General features: G+C 45.3%; 1 protein-coding gene across 4 annotated transcripts in view; it reads left to right on the top strand.

The window, feature by feature from the left end:
* The window catches only part of FBXL18 (F-box and leucine rich repeat protein 18), a 236,492-nt gene that overhangs the window by 192,698 nt on the left and 20,288 nt on the right, over positions 1-23,506 (top strand). For all 4 annotated transcript variants that reach the window (XM_073647808.1, XM_073647810.1, XM_073647807.1 and 1 more), the window contains one exon: positions 1,282-1,500. In XM_073647808.1, the coding sequence (XP_073503909.1) occupies positions 1,282-1,500 (219 nt within the window). The remainder of the gene's footprint in view (positions 1-1,281; positions 1,501-23,506) is intronic.

Genomic DNA, 23,506 nt, shown 5'->3' with positions numbered 1-23,506 from the left:
AACAGTATCACTGTGTGTGTTTGGCCAGCAAACTCACCTGACCTTAACCCCATAGAGAATCTATGGGGTACTGTCAAGAGGAAGATGAGACCCCAGACCCAACAATGCAGACGAGCTGAAGGCTGCTATCAAAGCAACCTGGGCTTCCATAACACCTCAGCAGTGCCACAGGCTGATCTCCTCCATGCCACGCCGCATTGATGCAGTAATGGAAGCAAAAGAAGCCACGACCAAGTATTGAGTGCATTTACTGAACATACATTTCAGTAGGCCAACATTTCGGTTTTTTAAAAAAAATTTCAAGCTGGTGTTATAAAATATTCTAATTTACTGCGATAATGACTTTTGAGTTTTCATTGGCTGTAAGCCATAATCATCAACATTACTTTTTGTATTGAACTGAAATAAATTTAACTTTTTGATGATATTCTAATTTAGTGAGAAGCACTTGTATGTAAACTTCTGGTTTCAACTGTATTTATTGGCTTGATTTTTTTCGCTCTTTATAATTTCTTATTTTACTTTATGGGACGTAAAGTTTCATTAGTCTGATCACTGATATAATGCATTGCAGTGCACAAGCCCTCTTCCTCTAATAACCTTCTAAATGCTGTGATTGCTATCGATTGTTGCATTTAGAGAGTTAAACAGCCGGGGCAGTACAACAGATTTATTGTAAAAATTTCTGGAACTTGTTTCATACATTTAAATGAAACCCATGAAATCGAACTCCAAAAATCCATGTGCAAACTGCAAAAATAAAAATTTTCTGATGAGTGGAACTGATTTTTAGTTGCAGAAATTCAAATCTACCTCATGTAAATACCCCAAAAATTATTAAAATGCAAAGATTTGTACTCCTTCCATGTTTTGAAAACACACATGGCTTTTGCTAACAAGTACTAATGCAAAATACTGAACAAAAAACTATCATGTGATGATGGCTTTAATGTTATAACATGGTTGTGCATCTATCTTCTATGGCCATTTCTGCCATAGAAAACAGTCATAAAACGGTTGTCCTCAGTTTTAGAACTGATCTAGTAGTCCTCAGCAATTTATGCAGCAATGATTTCAAATACATAACTCGGATGATCGCTTAATCCAATCTCTAGCCTTACAAGTCAAAGAGATAGGGAAGAAAATCAGATGCAGCACTGATAAAAAAAAAAAAAAATGGTCCGTCCATTTTTTTTGATGTAGCCAAAAAAAAAAAATTCTGAATGTGGCTAACTACTTATGAAAAATACTTGTATTAATATATTTTTCCCTTTCTTATAGACTGGAACAGCCATATTTTACAGCAAATGAGAAGTTCTTCCTAGCTCTTAGTAACTGCTCATCCCTTCAACGTCTATGTGTTATATCTCGGAATGGAAATTTCCAGGCTGAGGCTGTCATGACATTTATTCACAAATGTCAAGAATTAATCATGTGTCATCTATTCACTGGAGAAACACTAACTGCTTGTAAAAGCCTTCAAAATGATATAATAAAAAGGTATAGTATGTTAATAGTAAACCATGTAATAATTCAAATTCAGCATCTCATTTTAGTGCTGATTCTATAGTGATTTTCAAACTAATTAGACGGTTGCATAACCTATAGGCTTCAGCAATTGATAATTATTCCCTATTAACCCGCGGTTGTTGGCCTTAGTAATGTAAAGTCTGTGTCAGTAACACTAGGTTACTGAGAGGGTTTTAATTTGACTGGATTTTGGGTCTGTGATTTAGGAGTAATCAAAAGAACCTGGGTGGAAAAAAGGTTGTTCCCATAATCCAGGTTGAGGTTTACAGGCCTAATAACAGCAGCTGGGTTAGCTCAGCAGAGGGGGGCATTGTGCTGGAGCCGTACAGAGGTGTGTTTGTTTGATGAACATTTAAACTGCTTGAGCTGATACTGCCTGGCAGGGTCGGCTCCAGGTTTTTCTGGGCCCCGGGCGAAAGAGTCTCAGTGGGCCCCTTTAACACATACCACGATTCATGATGCAGAGATACAGCGGAGAAATATATATATATATATATATATATATAGTACAATGCAAAGATTTCACTTCTTACATTACATGAGTGATATCTATTGTAAATTCCACAATAGCTCAGAAACCGGTGAATCGCTCCACACAGAATACTGGCCCCCATATAAGGCTCCATACGGAATACTGGCCCTCATATAACGCTTCATACAGGATACTGGCCCCCATATAACGCTCCACACAGAATACTGGCCCCCATATAATGCTCCATACAGGATACTGGTCTCCTTATAAAGCTCCATACAGGATACTGGCCCCCATATAACGCTCCATACAGGATACTGGTCCCCTTATAAAACTCCATACAGGATACTGGCCCCCATATAACGCTCCATACAGGATACCGGTCCCCTTATAACGCTCCATACAGGATACCGGTCCCCTTATAACTCTCCATACAGGATACTGGCCCCCATATAATGCTGCATGCAGGCTGTTACCCCCCACATAATGCCCCATACAGCCCCCCCCCTTTTAATGCTCCATGCAGGCTGTTCCCCCCCACATAATGCACTATGCAGGCTGCCCCCCCTTTATAATGCCCCATGCAGGATGTCGTCCCCCCCTTTATAATGCCCCATGCAGGATGCCCCCCCCTTCTCTTTATAATGCCCCATGCAGGCTGTCCCCCCCCCCCCCTCTATATAATGCCCCATGCAGGCTGTCCCCCCCCCCCCCCCCTCTATATAATGCCCCATGCAGGCTGTCCCCCCCCCCCCCTCTATATAATGCCCCATGCAGGCTGCCCCCCCCCTCTATATAATGCCCCATGCAGGCTGCCCCCCCCTCTATATAATGCCCCATGCAGGCTGCCCCCCCTCTATATAATGCCCCATGCAGGCTGCCCCCCCCTCTATATAATGCCCCATGCAGGCTGCCCCCCCCCTCTTTATAATGCCCCATGCCTCCATACATTAAAAAAAAAAATCAAATACTCACCTCCCTTCTCCTCACCTGCTACCTGCTGCCCGCTGCTCGGCGTCTTCCCGTTCAGCGCTCCCTGTGACGGCTCAGGGGAGGGCGCGGTGTAAAGACGTCACCGCGCCCTCTGACCTGAGACGTCACAGGGAGCGCAGAGCAGGAAGACAGCGGATCTGCGGAGGCACGGGGAGAGGTAAGTATCGGGCTGCCGGGGCCCTGAGCAAGCGGCGGAGAAGGGCGGGCGCTGACACCGCTCTCCTCCGCCCATAGCCCAGCGGGGTGCGCGACCGCCAGTGGGCCCCTCTGCCTGCTCAGGGCCCCGGGTGCGCCGGGTGCTGACGCCGGCCCTGCTGCCTGGAATACTGAGATTGGTGAGGCTGCTACATTCACTTTGTTTTATTGAGTCTGAAGAAAGGACGGTTTGTTATTCATTTGTACTGTAGAAAAGCTGTTTTCGTTTTGGAGCTGTGAGCTGTTTTGATATAAAACCCCTGTTCCTGTGCGTATCCAATGGTTACCAGAGTGTGAAAACCCTACCGCAGATATCAAACATGTATAGTTTTTTGTTTTTTTAAGTAGTAAAAAAAATGTTTGCTTATCGCCATTTTCCAAGACCGTAACGTTTAAATTTTCGAGATAAGGGGCTGTGTGAGGGTTTATTTTTTGTGCCCTGAGCTGACTTTTTTACTGATAGCATTTTGGGGTAGATAATGTTTTGATCTCCTCTTATTTCATTTTATTGCAATGTTGCGGCATCCAAAAAGGCATAATTCGGACGTTCCCATTTTTTTTTTGTTACACCGTTTCCCAATCGGATTCATTTATTTTATATTTTGATAGATTGGACTTTTACGAATGCGACTCCTTGCTGCACGTGTTAAATGACACTCCTCTTTGCTTTGAGCTTTGTTAAATGCTCCACTTTTTCCACGTTTTAGAGGCATATAATGGCTGGATAATTCTACCATCATCTGCCGGGAAAGATGCAGGCTCGGCTTGCTAGCCGACATTAAAGCCAGGGACCTGACATGACATAAATGTACTTTATATGTTGTGAACAGGTTAAATAGGCTGTACAGTAGTGCTACTCAAACTGTTAGGTTGTCCTCACTGAAGAGTTGAGTTTAACTTTGACAGATGTGATTTTTTGTTACGTAGATTTTTCAATGGCTGCACTAATGTTTGGTTTAGCGACATACATTTTTGTCTCCTTTGTGCTTATTTAATCTTTGTAAGAAGACATATTCTAAAATGAGATTAAGCACTTGGCATAGCATATAACCAATGGTGATTCCAAAGACAAGACTCTAAAAAATGGAAGAAAAGTACAGAGGTCTTGAAGAATTCTTTTTCCTCTCTTGGTTATATCATCTCACACCTTAATGTATTTTGTACTTTGTGCCTCCAATGGCTTTATGAGCCTACAGAAAAAAAAATGTACACCAAGAACCATTATGTTTTAGGCTATGTTCACACTAGGTGTTTTTCAGCTTGTTTTATGCACATTTTCAGCTGCCTTTTACAGTACCATCAAAGTCTGAGATTTCAGAAATCTAATGCACACGCATTTGTTTTTTTTTCATCAGTTTTTTGAGCTTTGCATGTTTTTTTGCACAATAGAGCATGTCACTTCTTTCAGCGTTTTTCATCCATTGAAAGTAATGGGTGGTGTAAAAACTCAGGTATCAGATTTTGCAGCGTTTTTTTGTGCCTAAACTTGATGAAATAGAATAATTTTTTTTTGCACTAAACTTTATCAGCACGCACAAGAGACAAATGTAGCATGACAAAAAGGCACACCCCTCACGTTTTTGTAAATATTTTATTATCTTTTAATGGTACAACGCTGAAGATATGACATTTAGATACAATGTAAAGTAGTCAGTGTACGCAGACTGCTCAGGAGAGAGCGTGGTGTAGAGACGTCAACACGCCCTCTGACCTGAGACGTCACAGTGCAGCAGCCACAGAAGAGACCGGACCTGCTGCGGAGGCACGGGAGAGGTAAGTATTGTGCCAGGGCCCTGAGCAAGTGGGAGTGGCGGGCGATGGCACCTGCACTACACCGCTCACGGATCCCATAGCTCACAGGGGTGCCCGACTGTGAGTGGGCCCCCCTGCCTGCTCAGGGCCCCGGCACTTGCCCGAGTGCGCTGGGTGCTGACGCCGGGCCTGATTACAGCGATACCACATTTATATAATTTTTTTTAAGGTTTTGGCACTTTCACACAATAAAAACTATTTCCACACGTGGTCAAAATTATTGGTGCCCCTCATTTAATGAAAGAAAAACCCACAATGGTCAAATAAATAACTTGAGTCTGACAAAAGTAATAATAAATTAAAAATCTATGAAAATGAACAAATGAAAGTCAGACATTGCTTTTCAACCCTGCTTCCACAGAATTAAAAAAAAAAATTAAACTCATGAAATAAGCCTGGACAGAAATGATGGTACTCTTAACTTTAATATTTTGTTGAACAACCTTTTGAGGCAATCACTGCAATCAAACTATTCCTGTAACTGTCAATGAGACTTCTGCACCTCTCAACAGTTATTTTGGCCCACTCCTCATGAGCAAACTGCTACAGTTGTCTCGTGTTTGAAGGTTGCCTTTTCCAGACGGCATGTTTCAGCTCTTTCCAAAGATGCTCAATAGGATTTAGGTCAGGGAAGGCCACTTCAGAATAGTCCAATGTTTTCCTCTTAGCCATTCTTGGGTGTTTTTAGCTGTGTGTTTTGGGTCATTATCCTGTTGCAAGACCCATAACCTGCGACTGAGACCAAGCTTTCTGACACTGGGCAGCACATTTCTCTCTAGAATCCATTGACAGTCTTGAGATTTCATTGTACCCTGCACAGATTCAAGACACTCTGTGCCAGATGCAGCAAAGCCACCCCAGAACATAACAGAGCCTCCTCCATGTTTCACAGTAGGGACATTGTTATTTTATTGATATGCTCCATTTTCCCGTGTGTGAACATAGAGCTGATGTGCCTTGCCAAAACTTGCATTTTTGTCTCATCTGTCCATAGTACATTCTCCCAGAAGCTTTTTGGCTTGTCAATATGTAGTTTGGCAAATTCCAGTCTGGCTTTTTTTGATTTTTTTTCAACAATGGTGTGCTCTTTGGTCATCTCCCATGAAGTCCAGTTTGGATCAAACAACGACGGATGTTCCTTGAGCTTGAAGTTCACCTTTAATCTCGTTAGAAGTTTTTCTGGGCTCTTTTGTTACCATTTGTATTATCCATCTTTGATTTGTCATCAATTTTCCTCCTGCGGCCACTTTCAGGGAGGTTGGCTACATTCCTATGGATCTTAAATTTCTGAATAATATGTGCAACTGTAGTCACAGGAATATCAAGCTGCTTGGAGATGGTCTTATAAGCTTTACCTTAAACATGCTTGTCTATGATTTTCTTTGTAATCTCCTGAGACAACTTTCCTTTGCTAACTCTGGTCCATGTTGAGTGTGGTAGACACTAGTGTTGAGCGAGCACTAAAATGTTCGGGTGCTCGAAGCTCGGGCCGAGCTCACCGTGATACTCGGGTGCTCGACCCGAGCAACCAGCCCAATGTTAGTCTATGGGAGACCCGAGCATTTTTGCGGCGGCACCTCCGGCAGTCTGTAGAAAGCCTAAAAAGTGCCCAAAACAATAGTGACAGTGCTCAAAAGACATGGGGACAGCAACGTGGTCAGAGGTATTAAGACACTTTTACGGGCTCACAATAAAACATTCAAAAACGAAACTGAAACGATTTTCCTGTGAAATATGTTAAGGAACTTCCTTTCCAGGGTAAAGACTTGTGTATAAGGTAAAATAAATAACCAAAAACAAAAATACTCCTCCACACCTTGGGCTATGTTCGCAAGTAGCATTTTTTATGCATTTTTGCACTTTTGTATTGCTTTCAACCGTGACAAATGCATTCACCGGGAAATGTCATTAACATTTTACAACCTTATCTGGCCATATGCTGTGTGACACATGCATACAGTGCTGAAAAGACATGGGAACAGCATGGGGAAGACCCCTGGAAGCATCTCTGACACCCAGGTCACTGCATAAAAGTGTGCCCATCAGAAGTCATCCTTGCCGAATCAGAAGATGCAGACTTGCAACTATCCCCATGCAAGTCATTGTCCCAGGGCAGTGTTAAATTTTACCTGCCCCATTCCTTGCAATGCAAGCGTAAGTGTGCAACCTGCCACCCACCCACCCCCAGGCTGCAATACCATACTGCTAGCTTGCACTTGAAATGGGGCCTTTTAGTTTGGAGGAGGCCAAAGCTGGCCACTACCTCATGGCTGCTTCGGCAGTGAAGTATCCATACTCAGTCCCCAGTCGCCCGGCGACTAGGTGTCCACGCTCGGTTCCCAGCCGCCAGGGGGGCAGCCGGGTGTCCATACTTGGTCCCCAGCCGCCCCGCGGCCGGGTGTCCACACACGGTCCCCAGCCGCCTGGGGGCGGCCGGGTGTCCATAAATGGTCCCCAGCCGCCCCTATTTCTCCTTGGAACTTCCCCCACACTTTTCTTAGTCTGGCCTGCTTTAGGGCAGCATTGGACGAGCCCACCAGAGTACCAGACTCCTCCGGTGGGCCCTGGCTTCTCCATCAGGGGAGTTGAGAGTGCCAAGGTGAGGAGCATGATGATGATAGAAGTTAGCGTCTACTTTGTTTTCTTGGAATGCAAGCGCTTGTATGTAGTAGCGGCTAGGCCCGAGGTAGTCAGCGTTTTGGCGCATATCCTACCTCATCCGAGGATTGCTGGATGTTTTCCTGCTACTATCCCAGTTCTATGACTCCCGTTAAAACAAAGCTTCAGGTGATGAATGATGGATGAGGTGGTGGCAAAGGAGAAAGAGCAGGAGGAACAGGGACCATTCACATCAATATCAGGCCAGTCAACCACACATGTTTTGTAGGATATGTTTCTCTACCAAAAGGAGCGGTTCGGCTACACAGTTATAGGGCATGCAGTGAGTGCAATGCCTACCAAAAATTTCGAGGCACTCCAATGCCCCTTGGAAGTGACATGGAGGTCAGAGGGCCTTAACTAAACCGTTTTTTCCATTTATAGCAACTGGGTCACCTGTGCACTGTTGGCCTAAGCAGTGAATGGAAGGCTTTCCAAAAATTATGAGGAACTGCCATGCCCCTTAAAACAGACGTGGATTACAGCATACTAAAAACCTTCTACCCATTATTGGGAAGTGGGTCTCCCTTAGTGTTCGCCTATGCATTGAAAAGCAAAGGCTGACTAAAATTAGGAGGAAATGCAATGCCCGTTGGGAGAATGGTGGAGGTCGCAGTAGCTTAACAAGACTGTTTTAATGCCCCTTGGAAGAGACGTGGAGGTCGCAATAGCTTAATAAGACGGTTTTCATGCCCCTTACAAGAGCCATGCAGTACAGCATATTAAAAACATTATTCCCATTATTGGGGAGTGGGTCTCCCATAGTCTTTGCCTATTTCTTCCAAGCAAAAGCTGCCAAAAATTAGGACGGAGAAACTTTCAATGCTGGCAAACAAGAGCCATGCAGTACAGCATATTAAAAACATTATTCCCATTATTGGGGAGTGGGTCTCCCATAGTCTTTGTCTATGCCTTCCAAGCAAAAGCAAAAAATTAGGACGGAGGAACTTGCAATGCTGGCAACACGAACCACTGTCACCCTGGTGGTATAGTGGTGTGGAGGCTGAGGATAAGGAGAAGAGCAAAACACAGCCGAAATGAGGAAGCTTATACCCATGTGTGGGTGTGAAGCGGTGCATGGGAATACTCCTCCCGAAATAAAACAGTGGATTTGACTTTGTTACTCTGCTGTCATTTGGTGGGGATGAGAAGTCTGGCCCAATCCACCCCTTGTTCATTTTGATAAGGGTCAGCTTGTCAGCATTGTCAGTTGACAGGCGAGTGCGCTTATCAGTTATAATTCCCCCAGCGGCATTAAAAACTCGCTCCGATAACACGCTAGCGGCAGGGCAGGCCAGGCCCTCCAAGGCGTACAGAGCGAGTTCATTCCAAATGTCCAGCTTGGATACCCAATAATTAAAAGGCACAGAGGAATCACAGAGGATGCTGGTACGGTCGGCAAGGTACTCCCTCACCATCTTTTGAAACTTTCCACTCCTTGTGAGAGTAACCCCCAGCCTCAGGGCCTGTAAGCTGGGCGGGTCTCCGAAAACTGTCCCAGAATGTTGACAGTGTTCCCCTGCCTCTGCTCGATTGAAGTTGCATCTCTCTCGCCTGTACGCCTTGGTTGGTCAACAAACAGTGACCTCTGCCGCTAGCGTGTTCAGATGGGAATTTTTTTAACAGTTCTGCAGCAAGGCCCTTCTGGTACTGCCACATTTTTGTAGACCTCTCCACCTCAGGAATAAGAGAGTGAAAGCTCTCCTTGTAGCGGTGGTCAAAAAGTGTCACCAACCAGTAATGACTCACCCAACATTTTGACAACGCGAGGGTCACGGTTAAGGCAGCGTAACATAGTCAGCCAAGCAGTGTGAGGATTATCACCTAAGCTTATGAGTTTCAGCACAGCCTGTTGCCGCTTGGCTGAGGCAGTACTGCAGTGCTTCCAGCTTGTAACTGATGTGGTGATATCTGAGATGGAGGCTGAACATGAGGAGGAGAAGGATGATGCGCAGGAGCTGTACACTGTGGGAGCATCTCTGACTGACACAGGGCCCGCAATCCTCGGTGTGGGGAGGATGTGTTCCGTTCCAAGGTCCGATTGGGTCCCGGCTTCCACTATATTTACCCAGTGTGCCGTCAGGGATATGTACCGTCCCTGGCCACAAGCTCTTGTCCACGTGTCCGTTGTCAGGTGGACTCTCCCAGTAACTGCGTTGTTGAGGGCACGGCAGATGTTTTGGGACACGTGCTTGTGTAGTGCGGGGATGGCACACCGGGCAAAATAGTGTCGGCTGGGGACCGAGTACCGCCATAAGGTTGCAGAAGGATTCAGTCTCCACCAGCCTAAAAGGCAGCATTTCCAACGCAAGCAGTCGTGAAATGAGCGAATTTAGGACTGTGCCCTGTAGGACGTTGGGTACGAATTTGCGCTTTCGTTCAAAGGTCTGGGATATGGACATTTGAACGCTGTGGTGGACGTGGACGTTGATGCTGTTTCTTGAGAAACTGCCATAACAAGTGAAGACTGAGAGGAGGGAGCATCTTTGCATGCAGTATGGATAGGGGATTGCCTTGCACGCACAACAGGGGGTTCTATTACACGCACAACAGCGGAAGAAGCAGTGGTGACACCCGCTGACACTGGTCGTGGACCCTAGGGTTCGCCCCACAAAGTCAGGTGCTTTGCTGCCATGTGCCTGATCATGCTGGTGGTGGTCAGGCTGGTAGTTTTGTCACCCCTGCTGATGCTGGCATGGCAGGTGGTACAAATGGCCTTTTTGGGGTTATCAGCAGAGTCTTTAAAAAAATTCCAGACCCTGGAAGACCTACCGGTTGTACTGGCAACGTCCCTCGTGTTGGTGTTACGGGGAACTATTGCCTGCCTTCTGTGTGCGGCCACCACACTGCTTCTTCCTGCCTGTTGGCGTACTCTGCCTCCCTCCCCCTGTGTGCTGCTGGCCTCGCTCTGCGTGTCCTCCTGCCATGTTGGGTCAGTTACTAGATCATCCACCACCTCCTCCTCTTCCACTTTGCGCACCAAGATCCTCCTCCTCACTTTGTGGCAATTGTCTCGTCATCGTCCACCTCTTGTGACAAATTGCCAGCGTCGACTTCCTGTGGCCGTGGCTGTTCAAATATTTGGGCCTCGCTACATGGGATCTCCTCTTCCACCACTTCAAGCGGAGCAGGCGAGGGGCACAAATATGGAAATGGACAGCTCTTCAGACTGTCCAAGTGTTCGATCAGTTGCTGTCTGACGGCACTCAGCATGGTGTGAGGAGGAGTATGCGGTCGAGACTCACGGCTACTAAAACTTGACCATGTGGATGACAGACCGGAGGTGATGGTGCCCAGGTAACTGGAAGTATTATCTGCTATCCAATTAATAACCTGTTCACACTGATCAGTTCGCAATACTGGTGTTGTAGTGTGCTTCCCTAGTAATTCGGTCAAGAAGTGGGAGCCAGAAGATGTGGCTGTTGGTTGTGGCACATTTTCACCTTGGCCATGGCTCCGTCCTCTACACGCACCATCACCAGAACGTCCCTTGCCACGCGTCTTGCCCATTGTAAGTGAAGTAAAATAGCTTACACTCGCACTATCAATGGAAAAAGAGTAATAATAAGGAGATTTGACCCGTGGAACTGCAAAACCACAGTTCTATTCCTCTGGCCTACACCAGACTCTTTTAAACAGACACACTCAATTTTTTTTTTTTTGGGGGGGGGATACCAAAAGGTTCATAAGACGCGTATTTGTACGGTCTGACTGAGGAAAAAAAAAATACAGGATTTAGATGAAAAAAAAAAAAAGAATTTATCCTGGCCCCTGAGACCGGGGGATAAGTCTAGCAATTTGACCAACAGGAGCACACAGGACTGTAATGCAGCGTTTGCTGGTATAACCACTGCATCTCCTATACAAACTGCCTGCCTGCCTGATATCTGGGATGGATATTAGTCCTGAGAAGGACTGTTTGTTTGATTTGGCAGGCTTTAGTGACCCTACACTACTTATTTCGCACTATATATCTCTCCCTAACTTAGCAGCACTCTCCCTACACTGTATAATCCGGAGCGACTGTGTCCAAGATGGCGGTGCCTGGTTATAAATGCTCAAGGTGATGCTGTGCGGCCAGCCAATCACTGTAATGCCCACAAACAACATAGCTGCGGCATTCCAGTGACTGGCTGGCAATCCCTGCATGTTCATTGGCTCTGTAAAGAGCGCCAAACATGCAAGGCGGAGACCCGAGCTCCCGCCCGAGTAACCCAGAAATGCTCGGTGCTCGCCCAACATCCCGAGTAGTGAGATGCTCAGGCGAGTACTGAGCAGTGTCGATCATGCTCGCTCAACACTAGTAGACACCATGTCACCAAACAGAACAGTGAGTATCTGTTGCCCTATATACAGGCCTACTGACTGATTACAAGATTGTAGACACCTGTGATGCTAATTAGTGGACACAACTTGATTTAACTTGTCCCTTTTGTCACATTATTTTCAGGGGTACCATCATTTCTGTCCAGGCCTATTTCAGGAGTTAAATTTTTTTTGTAATTCTGTGGAAGCAGAGTTGAAAAGCAATGTCTGACTTTGATTTGTTCATTTTCATCGATTTTTAATTTATTACTTTTGTCAGATTCAAGTTATTTCTGTGACCATTGTGGGTTTTTCTTTCATTAAACCCTTTACACTCGAGGGGTGGTTTGTACGTTAATGACCAGGCCGATTTTTACAATTTTGACAACTGTCATTTTATAAGGTAATTACTCTGGAACGCTTCAAGGGATTCCCCTGATTCTGAGATTGTTTTTTTGTGACATATTGTACTTCATGATAGTGGTAACATTTCTTCGTTATCACTTGCGTTTATTTGTTAAAAAAATGGAAATTTGGCAACAATTTTGCAATTTTCAAACTTTGAATTTTCATGCCCTTAAATCAGACATACAGTACAGACCAAAAGTTTGGACACACCTTCTCATTTAAAGATTTTTCTGTATTTTCATGACTTTGAAAATTGTACATTCACACTGAAGGCATCAAAACTATGAATTAACACATGTGGAATTATATACTTAACAAAAAAGTGTGAAACAACTGAAAATATGTCTTATATTCTAGGTTCATCAAAGTAGCCATCTTTTGCTTGGATGACTGCTTTGCACACTCTTGGCATTCTCTTGATGAGCTTCAAGAGGTATGACTGGAAATGGTTTTCACTTCACAGGTGTGCCCTGTCAGGTTTAATAAGTGGGATTTCTTGCCTTATAAATGGGGTTGGGACCATCAGTTGTGTTGTGCAGAAGTCAGGTGGATACACAGCTGATAGTCCTACTGAATAGACCATTAGAATTTGTATTATGGCAAGAAAAAAGCAGCTAAGTAAAGAAAAACGAGTGGCCATCGTTACTTTAAGAAATGAAGGTCAGTCAGTGCGAAAAATTGGGCAAACTTTGAAAGTGTCCCCAAGTGCAGTTGCAAAAACCATCAAGCGCTACAAAGGAACTGGCTCACATGAGGACCGCCCCAGGAAAGGAAGACCAAGAGTCACCTCTGCTTCTGAGGATAAGTTTATCCGAGTCACCAGCCTCAGAAATCGCAGGTTAACAGCAGCTCAGATTAGAGACCAGGTCAATGCCACACAGAGTTCTAGCAGCAGACACATCTCTTCAACAACTGTTAAGAGGAGACTTTGTGCAGCTGGCCTTCATGGTAAAATAACTGCTAGGAAACCACTGCTAAGGACAGGCAACAAGCAGAAGAGACTTGTAAGGGCTAAAGAACACAAGCAATGGACATTAGACCAGTGGAAATCTGTGCTTTGGTCTGATGAGTCCAAATTTGAGATCTTTGGTTCCAACCACCGTGTCTTTGTGCGACGCAGAAAAGGTGAACGGATGGACTCTACATGCCTGGTTCCCACCGTGAAGCATGGAGGACGAGGTGTGATGGTGTGGGGGTGCTTTGCTGGTGACACTGTTGGGGATTTATTCAAAATTGAAGGCATACTGAACCAGCATGGCTACCACAGCATCTTGCAGCGGCATGCAATTCCATCCGGTTTGCATTTAGTTGGACCATCATTTATTTTTCAACAGGACAATGAATCCAAACACACCTCCAGGTGTAAGGGCTATTTGACCAAGAAGGAGAGTGATGGGGTGCTACGCCAGATGACCTAGCCTCCACAGTCACCAGAACTGAACCCAATCGAGATGGTTTGGGTGAGCTGGACCGCAGAGTGAAGGCAAAAGGGCCAACAAGTGCTAAACATCTCTTTGAACTCCTTCAAGATTGTTGGAAGACCATTTCCGGTGACTACCTCTTGAAGCTCATCAAGAGAATGCCAAGAGTGTGCAAAGCAGTCATCAAAGCAAAAGGTGGCTACTTTGAAGAACCTAGAATATAAGACATATTTTCTGTTGTTTCACACTTTTTTGTTAAGTATATAATTCCACATGTGTTAATTCATAGGTTTGATGCCTTCAGTGTGAATGTACAATTTTCATAGTCATGAAAATACAGAAAAATCTTTAAATGAGAAGGTGTGTCCAAACTTTTGGTCTGTACTGTATGTCAGACAAAATACTTAATAAATAACATTTCCCACATGTCTACTTTACATCAGCACAATTTTGAAACCAAATTTTTTTTTTGTTAGGGAGCTATAAGGGTTAAAAGTTGACTTGTGATTTCTCATTTTTACAACAAAATTTACAAAACCATTTTTTTAGGAACCACATCACATTTGAAGTCACTTTGACGGGCCTTTATGACAGAAAATACCCAAAAGTGACACCATTCTAAAAACTGCACCCCTCAAAGTGCTCAAAACCACATTCAAGAAGTTTATTAACCCTTCACTTGCTTCACACCAATTAATTGAACGTGAAAGGAAAAAATGAACTTGTAACTCTTTCACTAAAATTTTAATTTAGACCCCAATTTTTTTATTTTAACAAAGGTACCAGGAGAAATTGGTCCCCAAAAGTTGTTGTGCAATTTCTCTGGAGTACGCCGATACCTCATATGTGGGGGAACGCCATTGTTTGGGTGCACGGCAGGGCTTGAAAGGGAAGGAGTGCCAATTGACGTTTTCAATGCAAAACTCGCTGGAATGGACAGCTTACCCCATGTCGCGTTTGGAGAGCCCCTGATTTGCCTAAGCAGTGGAAACCCCCCACAAGTGACCACGTTTGTAAATTAGACCCCTTAAGGAACTTATTTAGATGTGTGATGAGCACTTTGAACAACCAAGTGTTTTGTATTAGTTTATGACGTAGAGCCGAGAAAAAAAAATCATTTTTTTTCTACAAAAACGATATTTTTGCCGCAATATTTTTATTTTCACTAGGGTACCAGGAGAAATTGGACCCCAGAAGTTGTTGTGCTATTTCTCCTGAGTCCGCTGATACCTTATATGTGGGGGAAAGCCATTGTTTGGGTGCATGGCAGGGCTTGGAAGGTAAGGAGCGCCAATTGACGTTTTCAATGCAAAACTAGCTGGAATTGACAGCGGAACCCATGTCTCGTTTGGAGAGCCCCTGATGGGCATTTCCTCTGTTTAGGCACAACAAGTGCCCCCTTTTTGGAAACTAGACCCCAATGAAATTATCTAGATGTGTAGTGAACACTTTGAACCCCCAGGAGCCTCACAGAAAATTATGATGTTGACTTGTAAGAAAAACTTTTTTTCCACAAAAATGTTGAAAAAATATATATTTTCACAAGGGTAAGAGGGGAAAGTGGACCTCAAAATCTGTTGTCCAATTTCTCCTGAGTACGCTGATACCCCATGTGTTGGAGAAAACTACTGTATGGGTGCATGTCGGGGCTCGGAAGGGAAGGAGTGACGCTTTGGAATGCAGACTTTGATGGAATGGTCTGTGGGCGTCATGTCACGTTCTCAGAGCCCCTGATGTGCCTAAACAGTGGAAATGCCCAACAAGTGCTCCCTTTTTGGAACTGATACCTGATTTGTGAAGTTTATAATGTACCGTCATACGTCAGTTGTGTAGGACAACCTGACAAATACTACACAACTGACTTATGACAACCTGACGAACACTACATCAGTTGTGTAGTGTTCATCAGGTTCTCATACGTCAGAAATTAATTTAGTAGTGCATGAACGTATGGTATCTTTTTGACGCATTCTTTCATGCACAGGCCAGGTTTGTCTGGGCAGGTGTCACATTGATGAATGGTGTCCTTGCGTATTCCCCTTTTATAACACACTCGGCACCTTTTTTGTGACTTACCTTTTTTTGCGACTTGAGGGATCTCCCCTGGTGTTACACTCACGCCCGGACTGACTGGCGTGAGTGTGGTTAGTGGTCCCACTGGGCCACGAACCGAGGAGTGCCTGGAGGGGCGTGACTAAGGGTCTCGCCAGATCCAGCCACGAACACACAGCAGCTTAATCGACTCCGTGGTCTGAGGAGGGGTATGTGGGAGGTGGCCCAGGTGCTACTCCAGGTCAGACTCCGGTCACAGCTGTTGACCCACACCAGGGAATGCAGAAACGGGCAGGCACGGCTGGTATGCAGACAGGTGGGTACTGGCTGGCACGGCTGGTATGCAGACAGGCGGGTACTGGCAGGCACGGCTGGTGTACAGACAGGCTGGTACTGGCAGGTAGGAACGCAGGCTGGATAGGGACCAGTACAGACTGGGATACAGGAACAGAGCCGCAGGTGTGGTGCACAAGCAGAGCAGAACCACAGGCGTGGAGGACAAGCTGAGCAGAGCATAGCGAAACCGCTGGTGCAGAGGACGAGCAGAGCGAAACGCAGGTGCGGTGGACAAGCAGAGCAGATCGAAACCGCAGGTGCAGTGGACAAGCTGAACAGAGCGAAACCGCAGATGCGGTGGACAAGCATTTCAGAGCGAAACCGCAATTGCTGTGGACAAGCAGAGCAGAGCGGAACCGCAGAGCAGAAGGTGCAGGCAGACAGGACAGGGTTCTGTTTACATGGAACAGACTGGGAAACACAGGAAGATAGTTAGAACACAGGAGGTAGATACGGAGGCAGGGAGCCGGGACAAGCAGAACCAGATACACACAAGGTACTTACAATGAAGTAGCGAGACACAAAACTCACAAACAAGTACAGAGACAACGAGTTGGAGTTAGGTGCAGGTTCAGACACTGCAGGAAAAGGGAAGGTACGGACATAGAGACAAACAGGTAACGGGCTAGGACACAGTTCAGACAGGAACTGAACCCGGAACAAGATACAGGAATGAGCCTGGGAACTCAGCCCCCAGGGTGGCGGAAACAGACAAGATACAGGACAAGACCTGGCAACTCAGTTGCACAGAACACACTGAAAGAAAGTGTTGCTCAGGCTCAGGGTTTAAGTATCCAGTGACTCACAGCAATAGGCTGGGGACGCATTAGGAGTGCACACACTGTAACTTTAAGAATCAGGCAGTAACCGCGCCGATACCCTAAGTAATCAGACAAGAGTCATGCACACAGCAAGTACTGGAGCAAAGTGTGCAGCTTGGACCGATAGGTAAGTTGGCGGTCTTGCATGGTGGGAGATGGTAAGCCATGCCAGCATGCCGCCAGGGATGTTACACCTAGGAAATGCTGGCCTGGTACAATTCGAGGTCCTTCAGTTCTGGAGGTACTGGGGCCCGCTCAGTCACCACTGCCAAATATCAGGGCCTTGATAACTGTCTCCTGGAAGTGAAGGTACGACGCAGAAGTCTGGCCTGCACATTGTGACAGAAGGAAAGCATTGTGCATTGCCATCTGTACAAGGTACACCACCAACTTCTTGTACCACACCCTGGCCTTTCTCAAAGCACTAACGGCTGGAGGACTTGATGAGAAAGATCAACTCCCCCCATGTACTTGTTGTACCCCATTACACAGTCTGGTTTGACGACCTGTGTAGTGGAACCTCGTACAGTGCTGAGGGTGCTGCCATCACCATGTATGGTGGGCAAGATAAGGACATCCCTCTTGTCCTTGTATTTAAACACCAGCAGGTGGTCACTACATTGGGCTCTGCTCTCACCACTTCTGAGCAGCTGCCCAATTAGCGTCTTTGGGAGGCCTCTCTGATTTTTGCAGACAGTATCGCAGGCTTTGGTACATCGCGCAGAGAGGGACTTGAAGAGAGGGACACTGGTATAAAAGTTATCCACGTACAGGTGATAACCTTTATCCAGCAGTGGGTGCACCAAGTCCCACACAATTTTTCCACTCACTCCCAGAACAGGGGGACATTCAGGGGGTTTAATCCAGAAGTCCTTCCCTTCATAAACTCTAAATTTGTGAATGTACCCTGAGGTACTCTCACAAAGTTTATACAGCTTGATTCCGTACCTGGCCCTCTTACTGGGCAGGTACTGCCGGAATCCAAGCTGCCCCTTAAAAGCAATTAAGGACTTGTCCACACAGATGTCCCTTTGGGGTGCGTACACTTCAGCAAACTTGTTGTTGAAGTGTTTGACCGGCCGAACTTTGAAAAGACTATCAAAGTTCGCAGGGCCGGCTCCAGGTTTTTGTGGGCCCCGGCCAAAAGAGTCTCAGTGGGCCCCTTTAACACATACCACGATTCATGATGCACAGATACAGCGGAGAAATATAGGTATACAACACAGGTCCCAGGCTGTCCCCTCATCCTTCACATATGCAAACATTATTGCACACACACAGTATGCAGACATGCACGCGCACACACACACACACACAGTACTAAGACACGCAGACACGCACACACACAGTACGCAGACACGCACACAGACACAAATACGCAGACACGCACACAGACACAAATACGCACACACACACAATACGCAGGCACACACACAATACGCAGGCACACACACAATACGCAGGCACACACACAATACGCAGGCACACACACAATATGCAGACACACACAATACGCAGGCACGCACACACACACAATACGCAGGCACGCACACACACACAATACGCAGGCACGCACACACACACAATACGCAGGCACGCACACACACACAATACGCAGGCACGCACACACACACAATACGCAGGCACGCACACACACACAATACGCACACACACACAATACGCAGACGCACACACACACAATACGCAGACATGCACACACACAATACGCAGCAGACATGCACACACACAATACGCAGCAGACATGCACACACACAGAATACGTAGACGCGCACACACACACTACGCAGACACGCGCACACACACACTACGCAGACACACAATATGCAGACACACACACACAATACACAGACACGCACACACACAGTACGCAGGTATGCGCAGGCACACGGTACGCAGGTGTGCACACACGCACACATGAACATGGTACACAGATATACACACACAATACGCAGACACGCACAGATACATACACATACATATTTGAACACATTCTTAAAAACGCATATAAAACATACATAAATATATATACACAGTCATGCACACTGACATACACAGACATTCACATCATACATACACACACACATTAGAAATATTTTTTATATGGGGATTGGGGAAGCTGGCTCACCTGCCCCCTGGCCTGTGTCCCATCCAGCTCCTCAGTCATGTGGCAGTGCAGGGCCTCAGGCGTGTCACATGGCCCTGGACCATCAGGGCGGCCCATCCGTTATCGGGGCCCGGGCCGCTTCCCCGGCATCTGTGCAGGGCCGCTGGTGCTGTTCAAGCCCTGCTCTGCTACATGCAGCAGCAGTCATTGTGCTGTCAATGTGCTGGTGCTCCACCAATCAGGCCCAGTGCTGTCACTTTACAGACATGGCCGCGCGCTGTGCGGCTGTGTCTGGTAGTAATGACGCGGCAGGGGCAACACACAAGCACAGTTAAAGGCGCAGTGTCGCCCCTGCGTGTCATTACTACCAGACACAGCCGCAGAGCGCAGCCATGTCTGGAAAGTGACAGCACTGGGCCTGATTGGTGGAGCAGTAGCACACTGACTGCTGCATGTAGCAGAGCAGGGCTTGAACAGCACCGGCGGCCCTGCAAAGATGTCGGGGAAGTGGCCCGGGCCACGATAACGAGTGGGCCCCCCTGATGGTCCAGTGCCCCAGCACTTGCCCGGGTACGCCGGGTGCTGACGCCGGCCCTGAAAGTTCGGGTCATTGCGTGCAGGACACCATGCTTATCGTTGTAATGCAAGAACTTGTGGATGGCCTCAAAACGTGTCCGGGTCATGACCATTCGGAACACTGGAGTGTTATTCAAAACGTCAACACTCCAGTATTGCCAAACTTCTGGCTTCTTCAGGATCCCCATATAAAGGACCAGGCCCAAAAACTTCATCATTTCTACTGCGTCTACAGGAGACCAGTTAGAAAATGATGAAGAGGGGTTTTGTTCCAAAAACTGATTAGTGTACAAATTAGTTTGGTCCACCATGAGGTTTATAAAATCCTCAGAGAAAAAGACTTTGAAAAAGTCTATTTCTGTGAGGCTGGTGGTGTCAAACTTGATTCCTGATTCTGCCACGAGGCGAGGTCCATTCCGCCACGAGGCGAGGTCCATATGGGGTCAATAGTGGGGGGCGCTGGTTCGTCTTCTCTCCTGGGGCGACTGCGGGGCGGTCCAGCAGCACCTGCGGAGGAAGAGGAGGAGGACGACGAGGAGTCAGAAAAATAAAGAAATGTGGGATCCTCTTCCTCGCTGTCGGAGGTAAAAAAGCATATGCCTCCTCAGCTGAATAGCGAGTTTAGGATGAGCGGGACATATTTTTTTTGTTATGTATGTGGTGCGTGTGTCAGTACTTTATTTAGAGTGTGTGTGTGTCAGTGTGCTTGGTGCAAACTATTTTTTATGAAAAAAAAGGGAAAAAGGAACTCCTGTATGTGGTGCAAAGAGCGAGCACGAGTGTGGATCGGTGAACTATGTCACCGATCAACGCTCGGTGGCTGCTAATTGTGCTCATGGATGTGTGGGGAGTGGGAAGAGGGGAATTAGGGTGGATGAGGGGAGATCAGAGATGTACTTACCAAAGTCTTCTCTGTTCTTCTTTCAGCAGCAGGCTCTGAAGCAGGATCAGCAGCAGGACCGGCGCAGAAGACCCAGATGCTGGAGACCAGAGCTGGAGCTGGAGACAGGAGCAGGGTCTCCTAGTAACAGCCTAGGATCAGTGCTCTTAGGAGCACCGATTCTAGGCTGCACATCACTGTTTCTTGCAATCTGATTGCCGGAAACAGTGAGAGTGCTGTGATTGGCTGTTCAGAATTGAACAGCCAATCACAGCGATCGTGGCTGCGGGGGGGGCTGTGACACTCCCCGGGATGCCGGCGCCATCTACCCTGAGGTAAGATGGCGCCGGAAATTTAATGCAATCATCGCAACTTTGGTCGCGGGACCTCATTAAAGGCCATGACCTAAATGTACATTATTGGTCCAATCGGCCCAGGTCACCATGACGTACTATTAGGTCAAACGTCAGAAAGGGGTTAAACGAGGGGTACCAACAATTTTGACCACGTTTGTGTATATATTTATATAGAGAATATAATTAATTATTTTTGCATCGCAACATTCTGAGAGCTATAACTTTATTGTTCCACTAATGGACCTGTATTGCGGTTTGTTTTTTGCAGGACAAGATGACGTGTTCAGAGATACCATTTTTATTTCCATTCATCTGTTAGATAGTGTTTTATTCTAGTGAAGGGGTTAACTAGTGTGACATTTTTATGGGGCGAATCGTTCCGGACACGGCAATACCAAACATTTTACTTTTATTGCTTAATTTTTTTACATAAAAATACAAATTTATGGGTATAATATTTTTATTTTGTTTTTTACTTTGTGATTTTATTTTTTTTTTTTAAACATTTTTACTATTTGTAACTTTTTTTTTACTGTATTACTTAGTCCCTTTATGGAACTTTCACTCTTTACTCTTTCAGCATGGTCTGACAAGCTTGCTATCCTGATGACCTCAGGTCACCATGTCAATGATCGGGCCCTCACGATGACGTCACAAGGGTGCCAATCGGAGGGGAGAGGGAGCCCCCTTCCTTTCCCTTCCTTCTAAATGCTGTGATTGATATCTATCGCAACATTAAGGGGGTTAAATTGCTGGGAGCAGTGCGGGCACTGCTCCTGGCAATGAGAGCCGGGTATCAGCGAAGATCTTAGCTAAACACCTGGCGGCGAACAAGCGCGAACAGCTCCTGTGCGTGCAAAATTGCAATGATGTACCCTATATGTCATAGGTCGGGAAGTCCTTCCCTTCCGTGATGTACTGGGTACATCAAAGATCGGGAAGGGGTTAAAGCTTTTGCTGACAATTTTGTGAGTGGTGACTGAAATTGCTTCGGGCACACCCCAAGATTGACAGCCGGCAGCTACCAGGGGAAAAAAAGTTCATTTTTCCCTGGTAGCTATGCTTTCAGTAACGTGGCATGACAGCAATGGAACACTATTAACCTGCAAATTTACCTTGTATCTCTAGGTTAATAGGTTTGGGGACATAACTGGTTCCCTTTTTAAATATTTTTTTTTTGCATTGCTCCAGTCCTACATCATCCTAATGTCAACATGCTGGTTGCATTTGAAATAGTTGCCTCTGCTAGTGGTATGCGAGCAGTTCTATCACAAAGTTCCCTGAATCAAGAAATCATCTTTGCATATTCTTCTCCAACAATTTTTCTTCAGTTCCAGGTGAGCTTTTTTATGCTCCGCATAAATAGTATATCTGGAATATATGGAATGGTATATCTGGAATATGTATCTAATATCTTCAGTCAACCCATGGCCGAAAGTGTTTGCAGTGTTTGTTCCAGTAAATGAAGTATTTCTCCCAGAAAATTATTGCAATTACACAAATACACACACAAAGGAAACAAACATTTGTATAGCAAGACATGTGTAACTGCAATAAAAAAAAGCAAATTAGATATCATTTAATGGACAAAATTGCTGGCACCCTCACCTTATTTGGTTGCACACCCTTTGGAATAAATATCTGCAACCAATCGCTTCCTATAACCATCAACAAGCTTCTTGCAACTCTCAACTGGAATTTTGGACCACTCTTCTTTTGCAAACTGCTCCAGTTCTCTCATGTTTGAAGGGTGCCTTCTCACAACAGCAATTTTATGATCACTCCACAGGTGCTCAATGGGATTTAGATCCGGATTCATTGCTGGCCACTTCAGAACGATCCAGCACTTTGTTTCCATCCATTTCTGGGTCCTTCTTGAAGTATGTGTGGAGTCATCCTGATGACCCATGACCTAGGTGAAATTGCAAAAAAAAAATGCAATTCCACAATTGTTGCTCTTTTTTTTAACCATGTTTATGAAATGCTAAAACTGACCTGTCATTATGATTCTCCCGGTCATTACGAGTTTGTAGATACTAAACATGTATAGGTTTTTTTTTAAGTAGTAAAAAAAAAAAATCCGAAGTTTGCAATAAAAAAAAAAAAATCGCCATTTCCTAGACCCGTAGCGTCTCCATTTTTCGGAATCTGGGACCAGGTGAGGGCTTTTTTGTCCGTCAAGTTGAAGTTTTTACTAATACCATTTTCAGGTAGATATGAACTTTTGATTGCCCGTTATTTCATTTTATTGCAGTGTTGCAGCGACCAAAAAAACCTTAATTCTGGTGTTTAGATTTTTTTTGTCGTTATGCCGTTTACAGATCGGATTAATTCTTTCTATATATTGATAGATTAGGCGAATCTGAACGCGGCAACACCAAATATGTGTACATATATATATATATATTTTTTTTTTATTATTTTATTTTGAAAGGGGGCAGAATATATATATATATATATATATATATATATATATATATATATATATATATATATATATATATATATATATATATATATATATATAATTTTTTTTTTTTTTTTTTTTTTAATGTATTTTCACATG

The sequence above is a fragment of the Phyllobates terribilis genome, unplaced genomic scaffold, assembly GCF_046119375.1.
Source record: "Phyllobates terribilis strain yellow unplaced genomic scaffold, ASM4611937v1 Scaffold_9__5_contigs__length_417890890, whole genome shotgun sequence".
In the NCBI taxonomy this organism is placed as follows: Eukaryota; Metazoa; Chordata; class Amphibia; order Anura; family Dendrobatidae; genus Phyllobates; species Phyllobates terribilis.
This window is presented reverse-complemented; position numbering and strand designations above follow the sequence as displayed.